Raw genomic sequence first — 19,113 nt, 5'->3', positions numbered from 1 at the left:
TCTCGGTGGCCGAACTTTTCCGTTTGGCGGCCACGATACTTGTTCTGTGACGTGGCGCTAACCTTGTTTTTAAGTACTTCTTTATTATTTGTTTATTTGCCCACACGGCTTGAAAAGCAGGATGTTTTCTACATTTTTCATTTTGAAATGATGATGTTTTTGTCAAATTATTATTTACAACTGTTTTGGCATTTTAAGCGGCTCAATTTTGAATTTGTTAAATAGTTTTTTTTTCAAGCCTTCAATCATAACATTTTTAAATTGCATATTCGATTTTGAAATTTTCAAAAAATTTACCGCAAAAAAATGCAAAAAATACACGGAAATTTGAAAATACCGGTTTTAAGCCATTTTTGGTTTCTTTCTGGAATTTTGCACGAAAAAATAGGCGCGGAAATTCAATTATAATTAAGCTATTCAGGTTTTTTTTTTCTCGAACGATACTGTAGGGTTACTGTAGGAGGGCAGTAGGAATACTGTACGGTATTGTAGGGTTATGAAGGGTTAGTATAGAATTATTGTAGAGTACTGTATGATTAATGTAAAACTACTGTAGTAGTACATTAGGGTGACTACTGAAGGATTACTGTATAATTACTGTAGGACTACTCGTGAATTACTGTGGGGTTACTAAAGAAGTGCTGTAGAAGTATTGTAAGCGTAATGTATGAGTATTTTAGGGGTATTATAGGGGAACTGTAGGGTACTGTAGGATTACCAAAAAGTTCTAGAAATTTTGCCAATTTCTTGCCAAGTTCCTAGAGGAACTGAAATTCTTTTGAAAAAAAAATTTGAAGGCGCAGATCACTAGAAAGAAACCTTTCAGACAAGGAACAAGTTTTTAAAATGTTGAAAAAAAAAGTTGCCTATAAAGCTTGTGACAAAATAAAACAATAAATTGTGGAAAAATACGGAAAAAAAGGATGATAGGATAAAAATTGTCTCTTTTTTAAATTTTCTAGATTAAAAAACCGGCAAGTTCAACGTACACATCAGTATCAAAGTCATAAAATGTGTTTAATTTTCATCAACTCTAGTAATACACTCCAAAAGCCCCACCGTCTTAAACACCGAAACACGACAATGTCAATTCATGACGAAACAGGCAAAAACCTATAAAACTCGATAGGCCTATATGTGCCAGGCCTTATCGAAAAAGGCCTCTCCCGACCTCTCCGCCCTAGTTTCTTATCAATTTTGCTGTGCTCTTTTCTAGTTGAAATCAACTCATTCAACAGATTTTTAGGTCGAACAAAATATGTCTTTGGAGTTGCTCAAATGGATTATGCTCGGAGTTATGGCCTTGATGACTATAATTTTTGGCCTATTACCGATAAAGGTAAGATTTTTGAATATTGGGTATTTTTTGAATTTTTACGCAAATAAAATGCCTGAACGCCTTGATTATGCCTACCTGCCTGCCTACCTGCCTATCTGCCTACCTGCTTACGCCTACCTACCTACTAATTCCATTTAAAAGATTACTTTGTAGACACAAGGCAAACGTATGTTAAAGCAGGCAGGCAGGCAAGTAGGATCATTCTCCAAAAGGGGATTAGGCTTAGGCTGAGGCTTAGGCTTAGGCAGAGGCTTAGACTTAGGCTGAGGCTTAGGCTTAGGCTGAGGCTTAAGCCTAGGCTTAGGCTAAGATTTAGGATTAGGCTTTTAGGCTTAGACTTAGGCTTCGGCTTACGCTTATTTAGGCTTAGGCTTAAGCTTGGCGTCAGTGGCGAGCGTTAGCGCGTTACTGACGCTATTTAGGCTTATTAGGCTGAGGCTTACTATTAGGCCAAGGCTCAGGCTAAATACAGCAATTCAAGATAAAATTGTTCAATTTTTTTTCAGGTAATTTCCTACCTGAACACGACGAAAAGTGCAATTCACCAACACTCTTCCCTTATTCTCTCACTATTTTCCTGTTTTGCCGGAGGAGTTTTCCTGTCTGTATGCTTTTTGGATATGCTACCGGATTGCTTGTAAGTTTGGAAAAAATTGGAAAAAATTGTGAATAATTTTCAAAAATTGGAAGAAAAACGGCGGAAAGAAATTAATAATTCTGAAAAAAATCGCTCCAAAAATTCTTTGAAATTTTTTTTAATTTGGTGGCCTAGTTTTTTCCCAAAAAAATTTTTTCTTGCAATTTCAAACGGAAATATAATTTTAAAAAATCTTAAATCACAAAAAATGCCATCTGGTCGTGGAAATAAAATTAAATTTTTATGAAAAAAAACCCAAAGAACCCTGAAAAACTGCTAAAAAAATTTCTAAATCGGTGGACGAGTTTTCTTTTTTCGCGGCCACCAAGCAAACATGTATGTATGCAAGAACGTCTACTAAGCATTTCAGAGAAGCCTGGGAATCCGTACAAACCGACACAAACTACACCAGTGACTACCCATTCGTCCAACTAATCGCCCTACTCGGCTTCTTCTTCGTCTACCTCACCGAAGAGTTATCCAGTGTGATCTGTAATGTAGGCCATGGGCATTCACATTCAAATGATCCAATTATGGAGTCCAATGTGACATTTCCACGTGCGAGACTAGCTACTGTAGGCAGTATTTTCAATGTGGAGGGGAATTTAGTGGAGCCGTGCAAGAGAAGTCTAGAGGTGGGTTCAGTGAACTTTTTTTTTGGTTGGACTAAAAGCTTTTCGTTGAAGTGAACTGGAAACTGATAACTTAGTGGTGATAAGAATATGACAGACTATGTGCAAATGTACAAAATGTATAGTATTTTTAACTTTGATCTACAAGGGTTTCAAAAAAGAAATCTGGAGACGTGTCTATATTTCAAACGGTCATAACTTTTTAGAGGCTTGAAAAGTAAAAAAGTTGTCAACTAACAAAATATAGAAAATTTAAAACTTCATATTTTGTTAGTTAACAAAATTTTGATAATAGTTGGCCTAGCGGAGTTATGAGCATTTTAAGTAAGCATACATTTTCAGAACTACGACGACGACGGTGAGGGTCCGGTACGCCAATCAATCATCTTCACCTCGGCCTTCATCCTTCACGTCTTCTTCGAATGCTTTGCGTTTGGAATTCAAGAGGATGCAGTTTCAGTCACGTCGATCTTCCTGGGAATCGCCATGCATAAGGCGATCGTCATGTTTTCTCTTGGGATGAAGCTCACGAGAACTCATCCGCGACGCAGTTGGATTGTCGTAATTCTTATTTTGGTTTTAGCACTGTTTAACGTGATCGGCGGAACAGCTGGAATTCTGATCTCCAGCTCGAATATGAATCAGACGCCGAAGGATATCACGACGGCGGTTTTGATGAGCTTCTCCCTCGGCACTTTTCTCTATATCTCCTTTTTTGAGGTGAGTTTAAGACACTATTGTGGCAGTGCGAGGTTACTGTAGAATTACTGTAGGGGTACTGTATTATGGTAAGGCGGCCATGTGGGGTTAATGTATTGGTTAATTTAGGGGTATTGTACTATAGTAGGGCGGCAGTACTAGGTTTACTCTAGGATTACTGTAGGAACACTATACTAATGTAGGGTGACAGTCCTAGGTTTACTGTAGGATTACTGTAGGGTGGTAGTATTAAGATTTCTGTATGATCAATACACTACTGTAGGGTGACAGCTCTAGAGTTACTGTAGGATTACTGTATGAACACTTTGTTACTGTAGGGTGACAGTTCTAGGTTTGCTGTGGGATTACTGTAGGAACTCTTTAGTACTGTAGGATGGCAGTACCAGGACTACTGTAGGAACAATATATTACTGTAGGTTTACTGTAGGATTACTGTAGGAACACTACTACTGTAGGGTGACAGCTCTAGGTTTGCTGGAGGATTACTGTAGGAGCTTTTTTCTACTATAAGGTAGTAGTATTACGATTACTGTAGGAACACTATACTACTATAGGGTGACAGTTCTAGGTTTATTGTAGGATTACTGTAGGATTACTGTAAAGCCACTTTACCTACAATTAACCCCATTCATATATCTTTTTTCTTCCAGATCCTTGCCCCAGAACGTGCCAACAACCACTCCAACATCCTTCAGTGGATCGCCAGTTTTGGAGGATTCGCCCTTCTCGCTGTCAACATGATTTGGGCTACCTAATCTTTTTTTTTTTTGTTTCACAATTTCTTAACACCTTGCATATTATACGTCATATCTGACATACCGGTAGATTTGAAAACAACATTTAAAGAAAAAATAAACTTATTATTTTTTTTTTTTGTCTTGAAATTTTTTTTTGAATACAAAACCAGAAATGTTTGAACCACAGTAAGAGAAAATGAAAAGAATCAATGAAAAATACCCGCTGTTGATGCGTCGTGGTCGTGAAAAACCTTGGCCACAATTATGCCCCCTAAAATCAATCGATACACATTACTGCCAGCCCGGTGATCCGGATCTTTGACTGCTGATGCTTGTCGGCGAGAGTTGATCTCGTGGTGATAGGCAGGCGGCAGGCGACACTGGCCTACTTATCAGTGCCGGCGGTGATGGAGATATCGTCAGCGAGTTCCGGTCGGCCATTAGGCGATAGAGAGCGTTCAGTGTTCGGTTACTAGACTCCACTTTTCGGTCGAGGCTTGACATCTGAAAAAATGAGAGGGTTTTAGTGAGGGGTACGGTAGTTTGGGGGTACTGTAGGGGTCCTATAAATTTAGAGGTACGGTAGGAGGGGGGTACTGTAGTAGTACGATATACTTGGAGGTATAGGGGTTGGGAATGTAGGGGGGGGGGGGGGGAGGGGTACTGTAGGGACACTGTAAAAGTGATGATATCACAGGTACGCTAGGGGTACTGTAGGGTTACTGTAGCCTTACTGTAGGATCCCTTCACTGCTGTAGGGTAGCAGTATTACGCTAGGGGTACTGTAGGGGTCCTATGAATATAGAGGTACGGTAGAGTTACTGTAGGGGAACTGTAGGATTACTGAAGGGTCCTTTTTCTACTGTAGGGTAGCAGTACTAGGCTTACTCTAGGATTACTGTAGGAACACTGCGCTACTGTAGGATAGGTTATATAAAATCAGAGGTGCGGTAGGGTTACTGTAGGGTTACTGTAGGGATACTTTCTAGATACGATGAAATTGACGGTACAGTTTGGACCAAAAATAGTTCAAAACATTTCTTATCTCACAGTTTAAGAACTTTAATTGTTTTTTTTTTTCATTTTCTTCCAAATTCCGCAACATTTCTGACCAAAAGGTGTGAAATTCAGAAAAAAAAATTCTCGTTTTCTTATCAATTTGATCTCTTATCATTTCGCCATTTCATTGACAAACCTGTAATTCGAGACGCGACAGTCTGGAACCAATTGTCACAGGATGTCCCTTCCGCGACCCTTTCCCGTCGTACTGACCCGGTTTTCCGAGGGTTTGGTCGAGTCTGGAAGATGCAGATTGCAAAGCGGCCGACGTTTTCCGGGTTCTGCGCGTGGAACCCGCAAGGCGTCGGTCGCGCAAGCTCACCTCCTCTGCAGTTCCTTAATCCTAACCATCATATTCAAATGCCCCTGAGAGTACTGCTCAATGACATCCCGTACATCATACGGTTTCCGTGCCTGCTGGAATCTTCTCCTCGCCACAAAATACTTAACCCGTCGAATCGCCCGAATCGCGTTTCGATGAGCATCTGTGAGCTCACAAACGTGACTGATATGCCCTTGAGGCCTTGTCGGAGTCGTCGGCTCCTCGGTCTCATAATCGATTTCTATATCCGCGCCGACTCGGTAGATCCGCTTTTCGTCGTCGGTATCCGAGTTCCGCTCGTGTCGAAGTAGCCGTTCTTGTTGGAGCTCTCCCATTTCGACGTCGGTTGATGGGGAGCCTTTTCGGCGGAACGTGTTTACTAGGCTTGATCTATAAAAATTCTGATAAGGACACAAAAATTTGTGGCGGCAAACACCGTGACACTGGAGGCTTTTTTTGAAAAAAACTTAAATTTTCTAATAAGTTAATGCTCTTTGATGTCAAATTTTAAAAAATGCAATTTTTTCTGATTTTTTTTCTGCAAATTCGCCAAATTCGGCAAATCGGAAATTTGCCGGTTTGCCGGATATTTCAAATTCCAGTAATTTTGCCGGTTTGTCGGAAATTTTCATGTTCGGCGAATTGCCAATTTGCCAATTTGCCGGATGTTTTTAGAGGGATTTTTTATAAGACGGAAATACTTGTGTGTGCCTTTGTGAAATTTTTTACCCGTTTTTTCTAAATATTTTCATAGAATTTTCTTACTTCTCAAACTTTTCGGCAATTTCCGTCTTTCCGGCAAATCGACAAATTGCCGTTTTGGCGAGTTGCCGGAAATTATAAATTCCGGCAAATTGGGTATTTGCCGGAAATTATAAATTCCGGCATATTACCATTTTGCCGATTTGCCAGAAATTATCAACTCCGGCATATTTCCATTTTGCCGATATGCCGAAAATTATCAATTCCGGCAAAGTGCCGGCCATCTTTTTCAGCACAATTATTTCCGATCAAACATTTTTTTCACAAGAATTCAAATTTCTGCATTTTTAGAACTATTTTCAAAAAGTTTCCAAAAAAAAAACCGCGCTATTTTACTGATATATCCCTTTAAAAATTTAAGTTTTTCAAAAATTTAACTCATTTTCTAGAATTCCAGAATTATCAAAATTTAGTGAAAAATATTTTCGAAAAGATTTCCCAAATTTTCACTTTTTCGGACAATTTTTATCATTTTTACATAGTCTCAAGTGTTTTTAAAATTATAAAAAAAACTATGTAAAAAAACTGATTTTAGAGCATTTCACTGGAACTTTTTTTTCAACTTTACGTCGAATTAGGTCGAATTGAAATAAATTTTTCCTACTCCAAAAAACGCACTGTTTCTTAAACAACTGCCTCTTCCGTGTCAAATTATTGCTATCCATAGATGAAGCATGCTTCTTCCCATTCCAATGATGCGTCTCCTTAGTCTCATGAGCCAACGGATCAATGTGTGCATTCCACGTGGCGGACACCTTCTTCTCCGCAGCATGACACCTCCACAGGCACTGAATAAGTGTTGCTGCCGCAGGAATTTGCCGATTAAAATGCTTTTGCCGCTGCTTCTGCTGAACCTTCAGCGCGAATCCGGATCCCAAAATTCCAGCGGGCAATGCGAAGAAGCTGATCGCGAAAATCGAGAAACAGGATGCTACGATCCTTCCCAGCCATGTCTGGGGTACAACATCACCGTAGCCGATAGTTGTCATGGTTATTACACCCCACCAGAGCGCGTCTGCATAGCTTGTGAACGCTTGACGGCCGTCTACTCCGATATGATCCTTCTCGGCCAGGTAGACAAAGTAACTGGAGAAGATAAGGCCGAGGAATCCGATGTAGAGAGTTGTGATGAGCTCCTGGCGATGGATGAAGACTACCGAGCCGAGGAGACGCCTGAAACTTGCTAATTGGTGGAGTTTTGGGAAGCAGCCGACATCTAGCGGGTCGGGTCCACTACTGGGCGTGGCGGAACCCCAGTAGTGGACCCGACCCGCTAGATTTTTTTTCAAAATTTTTGAAAATTCCAATTTGCGAAATTGTTGAAAATTCCAATTTGCGAAATTTTTGAAAATTCCAATTTTTAAACTTTTGAAAATTTCAATTTTTGGAATTTTTGAAATTCTAATTTCTGAAATTTTTTATAAAGCCCAATTTTAGTGCCCGACATTTAGCAGGACCAGATTTTTTTGGGACTGACTGCACTCGCTAGACGTCGGCCGCAGTTTTTCGGAGAAACAACGACACTCCGCGCAAAAAGCTAAACAACAAGCAACCTACCATGTGCCACCCTGCCGATCGACGTGGAGCATCCTCAGAATCTGCAGAAACCGTATCCCCCGCATCGCGCTTGCCGCAAAAACTTGGCCCTCCGTGCCGAAGCATATCACGAATAAGCTGCAGATGACGACCACCAAATCTGGAAGAATATTCCTAAGATTTGGAAATATCTAGGCCACCACCTACCAATCAGCGTTATCGGCTTCCTCACAAACTTCAGGCGGCCGTAGACACCAATGTATTTAGATCGGCACCCGGCGGACCATAGTCGGACGATAAATTCGACGGAGAAAAAGACTACAAGCACTATTTCCTGAAAAATAAAAGTGTATTCTAAGGGCTTCCAAATGCCTGCCTGCCTGACCTTAAGGCGACCTGCCTCTCGCCTCACATCAATGTTTTTTTAAAAAATTGATGGAAATGATAAAACTTGAAATTTGAAATTTCACTTTAAAGTTGTAGAAAGTAGGCGAAAGGCAGGCGTCAGGCGGACAGGTTTCAGGCAGGCGTCAGGTCCTAAAACCGCGCCTTGTAGGTAGTACTGTGGGGCGCGTTTGTTGGTGTGGGGTTTTTTTCGTTTTTTTTAAATTTTTTTTTTAAGTTTTAAAAATTTTAAACTTATCGGAAATTGCAAAAAAAAAGTAAAATTTCAAAAAATTCAAACTCACCAAGATGTAAAGTAGCTCAGCGGCAAAATGACTATGCTCCTCGACAGTTGATAAAACTGATAATATAAGACATATCAGAACAATCAAGAATACACTAAAATGATACAAAAAGCACTTCCAGCCAGTCGGGCGTTCTAGACAATTATATATCATTGCTCGGTAGGTCATTTTTGCCGCTTTTTTCTCCTTTATGTTACGGTATCGAGCATTGAACATCTGGAAAATTAGTTTTTGAAATTTTGAAAAATCATTTGTTAGACAATTATTTTTCAGAAGTTTCCAGAAGTTTCTTACCGGAATTTTTGGGATTTTTCAAAACCTTTTTTACCTAAAATTTGAACTCCCGCCAAAAAATGTTTTCCAGAAAGTTTCAATTTCCCGCCAAATTTTTTATTCAAAAAATTTGAATTCCCGCCAAAATTTTTATTCCAAAAAAAAAAAAACAAATTTTCGCTAACATTTTCTAAAAAAAATTGAATTCCCGCCAAAACTTTTCTTTAGAAATTTGAACTCCCGCCAAAATCTTTTTCAAAAATTTGAATCACCGCCAAAAAAATGTTCTCAACATTTATTATTTTTTTCACATTTCCAATCTCTGGTGCTCATTTTTGCTTCGACTCCGAATACTTGTTTATGAGCGAAAATAAAACCTGTTCTCACATTTTTCAATAGAAATTTGATTAAAAATATAAGAATGTCTGGAATTTTTGAGTTAATCCTTCTTTTCAGAGTAGTAATCCTATTCGGGTGAATTTTTCGTGCTCTTTATAAATAGAAATAAAGGTTATAAAAAAATAATTTAAAATTATTTTTTTCCGAAAAACACTTTTTTAAAATAAAATTACTGAAAAGTTACTGAAAATTGACAGAAAATGTATAAATTTCAAAGGTTGTCAGGATGCATACCTACTGCCTACCTGCCTTCAAAGTGGCCTACGCCTGCCTTATATGTACCTACAGTCGTGCCTAGGATAGGCAGATGTACCTGCCTTTAGTAGGCAGCCTAAAGTGTCAGAACAAATACGATTTTAGGAGTAAAAATAAAAATGGGGGAAATTTTTTACAGATGCCTACCTGCCTTCGCGCCTACCTCCTCCAGCGTATCATAAGTTTTTCGCCGCTGTCTCGGAGGGTGCAGAATATCGCGTATCTCCCAAGTGCCGATGGTTAGGCTACCGCGACGATCCAATGAGTTGTACATTCTTATTTAAATATTCAGAAGCTACAGAGGGTACTGAATTGAAAATGCATGGAGCAGCAGCTTGCTCTTTTTCATTAAAAGACCAACAAGTAGGTCATAACAGAATAGGGGGTAGAGAGAGTGGGTAAGGAAAAATGATAACATTCGTATGTTAAAGTGTTAAGTCTTAAGCTTTTGATAAGGCGAAAAAACCCAGAGAAAATAGAATCGGTTGGTTCTTTGATTTTTAAATGTTTAGGCTTTTAGTAAAAAATAAGCTTGAAGCCTAAAATAAAAAATGACTCGAAATTACTAAATACAACTTGGAACAGATAAAAAATCATAAAGTATAAAATTGAGTATAAAAATTTTTTTTGAAGAAAATATGTTTTTTAATTAAGTTAGGCCATATTTCTATTTTTCTCTTTTCCCAACCCCGCCTAAGCCTAAGCCTTAGCCTAAGTATAAGCTTAAACCTAAGCCTGAACCTGAGCCTAAGACTTAGCCCAATACTAAGCCTAAGCCTGAGCCTAAGCCTATGCCTACGCCTAAGCCTAAGCCTAAGCCAAATTTTAGAGTTTTTATTCAAATGTTAAAAATTTCAAATAGGCATGGAATTTTTAATTAAAAAATTATAAAATGTTTCGGAATTTTTTTTTTGCAAAATTTTTAAAAAATCATTAAAAATTTTTTATAATTTTCAACTTACTCTGTAGACAAAATACAAGGCATCTTTATTATCCATGGTGTGAATAAATATTTTTAAAAAAATCTTTTGTTTCCTAAACTTTTCAGATAATTTTAAGAATAAACTTGAAGCTTAAAGAAGTAGCTTTTACAAAATAAAAAAAGGATATCCTATCTGGCGGGAAATTAATTTGTATTTTTTCCGTTTCTCATTAATACTAGGATGACACATTATGCATATTTTCAGACAACAAAATTTTTTTTGAAAATTTTAATTTAAATTCCAATTCTTGCAGCGTCTAGTCTCCATGGAAATTCAATTATAGAGAACATGCATTATTTATGAGCAACAGATTTTATTCTATATTTGGAAAAAGTGTGATTTATAGAAAGTTGTACTGATTAGATTTATGCACTTTTAGAGAAAGAATGTTAAAAAGATTTTTTCATTGATTTTTTTCAAAAAAATTCAGCTCGAAAAATTTCAGATTTTGTTATTTTAAATTGTATATTGAGAACCATGAAATTTATTTTTTTAAACTGAAAAACGGGTTTGGAGCAATTTCGGAAAGTTCAAAACAATTTTAGAATTAAAAAAAAAATGGAAAATTTAAAAAAAATACAAAAAAATTCCCCAGAATTTTTTAATTGTCGTTTTTTTCCAAAAAAATTTGTGCTATTTTAATAAAATAAAATAATTTTTTTCAAATCAAACAACTACCTCCTGGGTGACAAGCAGTGGCTCCAAAGTATACTCCATTTTTCAAAAAATTCAAAAATTTTCAGAGCAAACTGGAATATCCGCAAAGAATAGTAGATTCAAGGCCGGAAAAAGAATGTGAGAATAAATCCGAAAATCTGGTAGTGGTGGAGAATAATGAAATGATAGTGAGTGTGAGAGAGAGAGAAAAGAGTGCTGCTAGAGAAGGTATGGACACTCCTTCCACTGCGCACGAGCTCCGGAGCAACTCCTGCTCAAAAGAGCACTGAAATTGATTTCAGGCTGTTAGGTATTTCGTGTTGCATTGTTTGCAAAAAAGTCAGCTTAATGGAAAAAGGGCTCAAACCAGGGGTGTGCGGCAAATTTGCCGAATTTGCCGAGCACGGCAAATTTCAAAAAAGTAGATTTGCCGAATTTGCCGAGCTCGGCAAATTTCGAAATTTGCCGCACACGTCAAAAATTTGACAGTACAATTTTGACTAAAACTATTGATTTTTTAGCCAAAAATGTAGTAAAAATACACAAAATTGAGCAAAAAAAAAAAATTTGATGCTTAAACAGACATACTACGCAGAACTTATTCAGAAACCAGATGTGTGTTAAGAATTCAGTAGTTTTGGTGCTCCAAAAACATAAAAAATATCAAATTTTTCCGAGTTTGTTAAGCACGGCAAATATTGAAAAAAGAGATTTGCCGAAATTGAGCTCGGCAAATTTTGAGATTTGCCGCACACCCCTGGCTTAAACCACATAAAAGTCCAGGAGAAAATAGCAATTTCCGGCAATTTCGGAAATTGCCGGTTTTTGAAATTTTCGGCAAAGGGCAATTTCGGAAATTGCCGGTTTTTGAAATTTTCGGCAAAGGGCAATTTCGGAAATTGCCGGTTTTCAATATTTCCGGCAAACGCCAATTCCGGCAGATGGCAATTTCTGCAATTGCCTGTTTTCTGAAGTTTTTCGAATGAATTTTTTTTCTATATTTTTTCTTCAAAAAAATTCCAAGAAAACTGTTTGAAATTTTTTAAAGTGGTTTTTGAAATAAATTTTCCGGTGTAAATTTCAAATTTCCAGTCAGAAATTCGAAAAAAAAAAGCATTTTTTAAAGGAAAAATCTGCAGATTAGTGGGTAAGAGGCTCACGAACACTGGAGTTTTTGATGGTTTTTAACAAAAATAAGTAAGATTAGTAGTGGTTAAAAATGAATTAGGGAAGTATTTGAGCCTTTTTTTTTTTTAATTTTTTAAAGAAATTTTTGAATTTTTTTTTGCGAATTCTCATTTTCCCAATACGCCACTTATCGAGACGTAATTCGATTTTTTTTTCCTATTCAGTTACTACATCTCTCCTGACAATAATACAATTGATAAATGATATCATTGCTAAAATCACGTAAAAAGTTCAGAAATGCACTTTGATCATCAGCCTAGAAGAGGCGCGCTTTGGGAGATCAAAAAGTCAAGAAAAAGCCAAGAATTTAAAAAAATTTTAATTTTGAAATTCCCACAGACTTATGAAATTGGAAATAATTACTCAGAATTATTTTTTTCAATATAAAAAAAATTAAATTTGTAAAAAATTGGTAGAAGTTGGCGAAAGTTGGTGAAGGTTTGCCAAAAAAAATTGAAGAAATCCGTGGAAAGTTCGGCAAAAGTTTTTCCAGCCTTTCTAAATTTTTGCTGGAAATTCTTCAGCTTAAGCTAGCTTTCCTCATCTTTTGCCTGACTTTTCTCAACTTTTGCCAATTTTTTTTAGAAGATTTCACCTAAACTTCGCCAGCTTTACGTCTAATTTTGCCAGCTTCTGTAAAAGCTTCTCCAAACTTTCGCCTAACCTTCTTCAACTTTCGCCAATTAAAAAAAAATTCTCTAACTTTCCCAGCTTCCGCCCAACCTTCTCCAAACTTTCGCCAAACTTTCTCCAATTTTTTTCCAGACTTCCTAATATTTCGCCTAACCTTCGCCAGCTTTCGCCATTTTTTCTACAGATTTTTTCTAATTTTCTACAGCCTTCGCCAGCTTCCACCATCTTTCATAACCTTCGCCTAACCTTCTCCAAATTTTTTCAAAAATTTTCCTCTCACCTTTCCTAACCCATCCCCAGTAACCATTCCAAGCAGGAAGGTCTCCGACTCCTCCGGATCCTGAGGTGAATCATCAAGTGAGGATCGTAAGGATCCATTCGGATACCCACTGGTTGTTAGCATTCTGAAAAAATAAAAAAAGAGATTAGGATTAAGCTTCTGGATTTTTTTGGTTTTTAATATATTACTACTAGTGGGAAAAGTGATGAAAAAAAGGGAAAAGAAGCCTTGAAGCTTGATCACATGGCTTCTGGCTCCGTGAGCGATGAGCTATTTGGCGTTCAAGTATGTGTGGACACTTGAATGTATTTCAGATAGTCATTGTCGTAGTCATTTTTCTATGATTTGACGTCAAAAGGGATAGAGGAAATGAAATTGAAGTTGGGGGAATTTAGGTGTGGTGGTGTGAGAGAGAATGAGCTCAGAGAACTTGCACTTAACAAAAGAATTATGGGGGAATTTGATTGAAGTTAAAGATTTTTGAAAATAATTTAGGAAAATTCCAATTTCTGAAATTTTTGAAAATTAAAAGTTTTTGAAAATGCTCAGAAATTTTTTATAGAGTGCCATAATTTTTTTCATAACAATTTGCGCAAAAATATTTGTTTGAGAAACTTTAAAAATTTTTTTCAGAATTTTGAAAAATATTTATAAAAATTCCATTAAAATTTGATTTTTTTGCCGAGGTTTCTAAATTCAATATTTTCAGAATTTTTAAATGAATTTAGAATTTTTAAAATTTTTAAACATTTTATTTTTTTAAATTTTTTCAAAAGATTTTTTAAATTTTATTGATGTTTAAAAAACTTTTTAACAATTTAATATTTGAAAAAATTAAAAATTAAAGATTTAAAAATATACTATTTTCAGATTTTTTTTTCAAAATTTGAACTTTTCTTAAATTTTAGAATTACAAAAAATATTTTTATCAAAATTCAATTTTAAAAAGTGTAATTTTTGATTTTTAAAGATGTTTAGAAGATTAAAACATTAAACATTATAAAAATAGGTTTTTAACAATTTTTAAATTTAAGATTTTCAAAATTTAAGATTTTCAAAATTTAAGATTTTTTTTAAATTTATGATTTTCAAGTTTTAAAAGTTTTTAGAAAATTTTTAAACAATTAAATTTTTAAAAATTAAAATTTAAGATTTTAATAAGTTTAAGATTTTTTTTTCAAAATTTAAGATTTTCAAAATTTTAGATATTTTTTCAAAATTTATGATTTTCAAGTTTTAAAAGTTTTTAGAAAATTTTTAAACAATTAAATTTTTAAAAACTAAAATTTAAGATTTTCATAAGTTTAAGATTTTTTTTTCAAAATTTAAGATTTTCAAAATTTTAGATATTTTTTCAAAATTTATGATTTTCAAGTTTTAAAAGTTTTTAGAAAATTTTTAAACAATTAAATTTTTAAAAATTAAAATTTAAGATTTTCATAAGTTTAAGATTTTTTTTTCAAAATTTAAGATTTTCAAAATTTTAGATATTTTTTCAAAATTTATGATTTTCAAGTTTTAAAAGTTTTTAGAAAATTTTTAAACAATTAAATTTTTAAAAATTAAAATTTAAGATTTTAATAAGTTTAAGATTTTTTTTTCAAAATTTAAGATTTTCAAAATTTTAGATATTTTTTCAAAATTTATGATTTTCAAGTTTTAAAAGTTTTTAGAAAATTTTTAAACAATTAAATTTTTAAAAACTAAAATTTAAGATTTTCATAAGTTTAAGATTTTTTTTTCAAAATTTAAGATTTTCAAAATTTTAGATATTTTTTCAAAATTTATGATTTTCAAGTTTTAAAAGTTTTTAGAAAATTTTTAAACAATTAAATTTTTAAAAATTAAAATTTAAGATTTTCATAAGTTTAAGATTTTTCTTTTCAAAATTTAAGATTTTCAAAATTTTAGATATTTTTTTCAAAATTTATGATTTTCAAGTTTTAAAAGTTTTTAGAAAATTTTTAAACAATTAAATTTTTAAAAATTAAAATTTAAGATTTTCATAAGTTTAAGATTTTTTTTTTCAAAATTTTAGATATTTTTTTCAAAATTTATGATTTTCAAGTTTTAAAAGTTTTTAGAAAATTTTTAAACAATTAAATTTTTAAAAATTAAAATTTAAGATTTTCATAAGTTTAAGATTTTTTTTTTCAAAATTTAAGATTTTCAAAATTTATGATTTTCAAGTTTTAAAAGTTTTTAGAAAATTTTTAAACAATTAAATTTTTAAAAATTAAAATTTAAGATTTTCATAAGTTTAAGATTTTTTTTTTCAAAATTTAAGATTTTCAAAATTTTAGATATTTTTTTCAAAATTTATGATTTTCAAGTTTTAAAAGTTTTTAGAAAATTCTTAAACAATTAAATTTTTTAAAGTTAAAATTTAAGATTTTCATAAGTTTATAAGCACTTCGAAAAATTTATGTAAACCTATGTTTTTCAATTTTTTAAAAAACTAAGATTTTCAGATTTTTTTAAATTTAAGATTTTCAGAATTTAAAAAATTGAGGATTCATCAAAATTGCAGAAAGGAAGATTACAGTTTAATATTTTTGAAAACTTTGAATTTTTTAAAAATTATTTTTTTAATATGATACAAATGTTCAAAATTTCAAAAGAAAGTCCAAATAAAAGTTTTTTGCAGATTTAGTGGTTTGAGCTCAAGAGTTCAAACTAATAACCTTTTCAATGGGAATACGCATTTCCCAATTTGCGGGTGATTTTTTTACGGAAATTACTTTTCTTGAGCAAATTCTCAAGGGGAGCAAAAAATTGGGAGGAAAGTTCATTTTTCAATTTTTTTGCCGAAAAATTTGGCTGAAAAAATCTTGGAATAACTTTTTGAAAATTGATATAGTATACTTTTTTGGAAAAAAATTCAATTAATTTTACAGAAATTTTTTTTTATTTTATTGAAAATTTTCACTTAAATTATAATTTAAAAAAAAACTAAAATTGTTAAAAATGGAAAAAAAAATTTTCTACAAAAAAAATTATTTTTGAAATTCCAATTTTATTTCAAAAATGCAAAACAGGTTGCCAAGACCCCCGTCATTTACGATGACTCAAAGTGAAGAACGAAATTGGATTTCTTTCTGTCAAAAAAAAACTATGGGCTTCTGACTTGTGTTCCCTCTCTAAAAATATTAAAAAATATGTGAACAATTTCGAGAGTCAATTTCATCCACAAACTTTTGGTCACTTGGATCTCTATGTACACTACAAAATCTTAAATTTTTTGATTTATTTACTACAAAATCCTGTGGATTAAATGGAGATTTATGTGTGAAAATAAGAGGAAATGACTGGATTTTTGACAGAAAATTTTCAGCAGTTTTTTCACAAAAAAACTTACATACTAGCTTGAAATTTTGATATAAAAATTTTGAAAAAAAAATATTTAAAAAAAAAAACCTAAAATAAAATTTTCTGAAATTTTGGAAAATTCCATAAGAAATATTTCTTCTAGTTTTTTGAGCCACTGTTTGCTCCAAAAAAACACCATAGATAATAAACTTTTCATGACGCATCAGCGAGCAAAAGAGCCAGCAAATCGATTAATTTTCAATGTTTTTTGTGCTCTTCGAGCTACGAAAAGGGGAATACGAACGGATATTGAAAATGGAGAGGAAGAAGCCCTCAAAAATATTTATTTATGGATATCTTTGGTTGATAAAAAACACAAAAAAAAGTTACGTCAGTAATTTTGGAAAAAAAAATCTTTTTTCAGATTTTTTTTCAAAAAGTTTTTTGAAAAATAAAAATGCAAATAATTATAGGCTGTTCCTTGGCAGGAAAAATGCAAGAAAGTGAGAAAATTGAAAAAAAGAGGGGAAAATGACTAGTTATCAGAGATTAAATCAAAGCTTATGACTAACTTATACTTTAGAAAAAATAATTTTGGAAGGATTTTCGGGTTCAAAATTTTCCGATATTTTTAATTTTCAGAAATATTGGAATTTTCCAAAATTTCAAAAATTCGAATTTTAAAAATTTCAGAAAAGAAAAAATTTAGGATTTGTAATTTTTTTTTGTACTTTTTTTCAAATTTTGGTAACGTTCTGGTGTCCATAAAAACTTGAATTTTTAAAAAAAAAATATTTTAAAAATTCGTGAAAAAGTTAAAAAATTTATTTCTGAAGCTTTTTAGAATTTAAATAAATTTTTCAATTTAGTTAAATTTTTTGAAACCAACAATCTAACCAACAATTTAACTGATGCTAAATTCTTCAACTAACAATTAGAAGTTTACAACAAAAAAAATTACAAAAAATTCCTAGTGCAGGCGGCTCCACACAAAATAGGTGAAGGTGCTCATTTTTAGGTTTTTTTTTTAATTTAGAAAAAAAATTACCGGTTTCCAATACAAATGAATTCGTGAAAAATCCAAATTTTAGAGAAAAAACCCAACTTGAAAAAAATTTAATATTTTATTTTTCAATTCTAAGTAACAATTTAAGTAATACTATATTAGAATATTGCAAAAAAAAATTTTTAATTCCTACTTCATAGCGTAGGTGGCTACCCCAGACACAAAAGAGCCCCCAAAAAAGTAGGTAAACGTGCTCATTTTGAGCCGATTCATCCGAAAAATGGAATGTCTTGAAGTTTATAATCACGAGAGAAAGAAGACATGAGATAATATTTCTTACCTTCTTATTGATTTCCGTCTCGTCATTCTTTTTTCTTTTTCCAGCCACCACCACTACCTCTTGTCAGAAAAAAAAATAGGGGGGGGGGGGGGTAATGTGAGAAATAAGGAGCTGTGGAGCAGAAGCTCACAAGAAATTATTTTTTTGAGTAGACTAATCTCAGAGACGTCTTACACCTTCTCACGCCAAAAAATAAGAGAATTAAAGAAATAGAAATTGGATTTGTGTGGTGATGGGAAAGGAAAAGTGCGTGCGAACCGGGTATTAGAAACCCCTCTTTTTTGTTATTTTTCAGATTTTTTTTCCTGAAAATTGTGACTAATTCTTGTATTTTTTTTTGAAAACCTTTTGATAAATTTCTACGAAATTCCTGACCTTTGGGAAAAATTCGATGAAAATTATTAACAAACTTTTGAATTTTCCACATTGAAAAATTGATCTTTTTTCTTACAAAAATTGCCCATTTTTGCCATTTTTTAATAGTTTTTGATGGGTTAAACCTAGATTGTCTGAATTCAACATACATGAATTACCTGTTTTCAACAAATTTAGACAACTTTTTGTTTTTGCCCAATTTTTTTTCAGCCATTTTTTGGGCAAAAAAAAAATTTTCTGAAAATGTTTGAAGCTATTAAAAGTTGAAAAAGGGCATTTTTTTAGTGTTTGCAGATCAATTTTGAGTCCTCTAACTATAAAATTAACCATTTTAGAGGAGTTTCAAAATTGTGATTTTTTTCCATAAATTGGCCATTTTTGCCATTTTTTAATAGTTTTTAAGAAAATTCAAACAGGAAAACAGGAAACATTTTAGAAATACACAAAAATAACCATGAAATGGTCGTGGCTTCCAAAACTCAAACTCCGCCCAAAATTTGGTTCAAATTTTTTAAACTTTTTTGTGGAAACTTTTTAAATAAAAATTAGTGATTTTCTATCACAAAACTATTTTTCCGAAAACCGAAAAATATTTTTAAAGGGGCGTGGCCTGATAAGCCACGCCCACATAATGGCAAAAAATTTTGGAACTTTTTTAATGGAAAATTTGAAAAAAAAATTTTTTAACACTTTGTCAAAAAAAGTTCTTTAATTATTTTTCAGAAAACCAAAAAATATTAGTAAAGGGGCGGAGCCTATAAGCCACGCCCACAAAATGGTTTGTGATAAAACGTTTAAAAAAATTTTGAGCAAAAAAAGTTTAACCTCAAATAAAATCTCAAAAAAGGCGTGACTCAAGCTCCGCTCATTTTTTGACGCTAAAATTTTAATATCAAACTTTTAAATATTTTCAATTAATATTGATTACGTAGTCCTGCCCTATAATGGCCGCGGAAAAAAAAAGCTCGGCCACCGATTTTTT

At 33.0% G+C, this 19,113-nt stretch overlaps 2 protein-coding genes and 1 non-coding gene across 5 annotated transcripts; 1 reads left to right on the top strand and 2 right to left on the bottom strand.

Moving 5' to 3' along the window:
- The first annotated feature begins 1,222 nt into the window (after nt 1-1,222).
- Nucleotides 1,223-4,196, top strand: zipt-2.3 (Zinc transporter ZIP3). The gene is made up of 5 exons (NM_064475.5): nt 1,223-1,339; nt 1,846-1,976; nt 2,347-2,611; nt 2,951-3,328; nt 3,979-4,196. The coding sequence occupies exons 1-5, from the start codon at nt 1,259-1,261 to the stop codon at nt 4,081-4,083; spliced, it is 960 nt and encodes a 319-aa protein (NP_496876.1). The 5' UTR covers nt 1,223-1,258; the 3' UTR covers nt 4,084-4,196.
- Nucleotides 2,840-2,900, bottom strand: Y54G9A.11. Its single transcript, NR_051839.1, has one exon. It is a non-coding gene; the product is annotated as an Unclassified non-coding RNA Y54G9A.11 (non-coding RNA).
- Nucleotides 4,197-4,203: 7 nt separating the features above from the next.
- Nucleotides 4,204-13,226, bottom strand: kqt-3 (Potassium voltage-gated channel subfamily KQT member 1; the record flags this gene model as incomplete). Of its 3 annotated transcripts, none has more annotated exons than NM_001267474.6 (8): nt 4,204-4,569; nt 5,261-5,363; nt 5,447-5,836; nt 6,827-7,381; nt 7,766-7,904; nt 7,952-8,078; nt 8,434-8,649; nt 13,102-13,226. In NM_001267474.6, the coding sequence occupies 8 exons, from the start codon at nt 13,222-13,224 to the stop codon at nt 4,357-4,359; spliced, it is 1,866 nt and encodes a 621-aa protein (NP_001254403.1). The 3 variants fall into 3 exon arrangements, with proteins under 3 accessions (NP_001254403.1, NP_001254405.1, NP_001254404.1); NM_001267476.3 differs by lacking the exon at nt 13,102-13,226 and adding an exon at nt 9,508-9,577 and having other exon boundaries at nt 4,215-4,569; NM_001267475.3 differs by lacking the exon at nt 13,102-13,226 and adding an exon at nt 9,524-9,634 and having other exon boundaries at nt 4,357-4,569.
- Nucleotides 13,227-19,113: the final 5,887 nt, after the last annotated feature.

This window comes from Caenorhabditis elegans, chromosome II, assembly GCF_000002985.6.
Source record: "Caenorhabditis elegans chromosome II".
In the NCBI taxonomy this organism is placed as follows: Eukaryota; Metazoa; Nematoda; class Chromadorea; order Rhabditida; family Rhabditidae; genus Caenorhabditis; species Caenorhabditis elegans.
The sequence above is the reverse complement of the archived record's forward strand: the minus strand, read 5'-3'. Positions and strand labels throughout refer to the sequence as shown.

Coding starts and splice junctions, on each gene's coding strand:
- zipt-2.3 (NM_064475.5), top strand. CDS start 1,259: ATGTCTTTGGAGTTGCTCAAATGGATTATGCTCGGAGTTATGGCCTTG. Junction 1,340..1,845: donor TTGGCCTATTACCGATAAAG/GTAAGATTTTTG, acceptor ATTTTTTTTCAG/GTAATTTCCTACCTGAACAC. Junction 2,612..2,950: donor CGTGCAAGAGAAGTCTAGAG/GTGGGTTCAGTG, acceptor ATACATTTTCAG/AACTACGACGACGACGGTGA.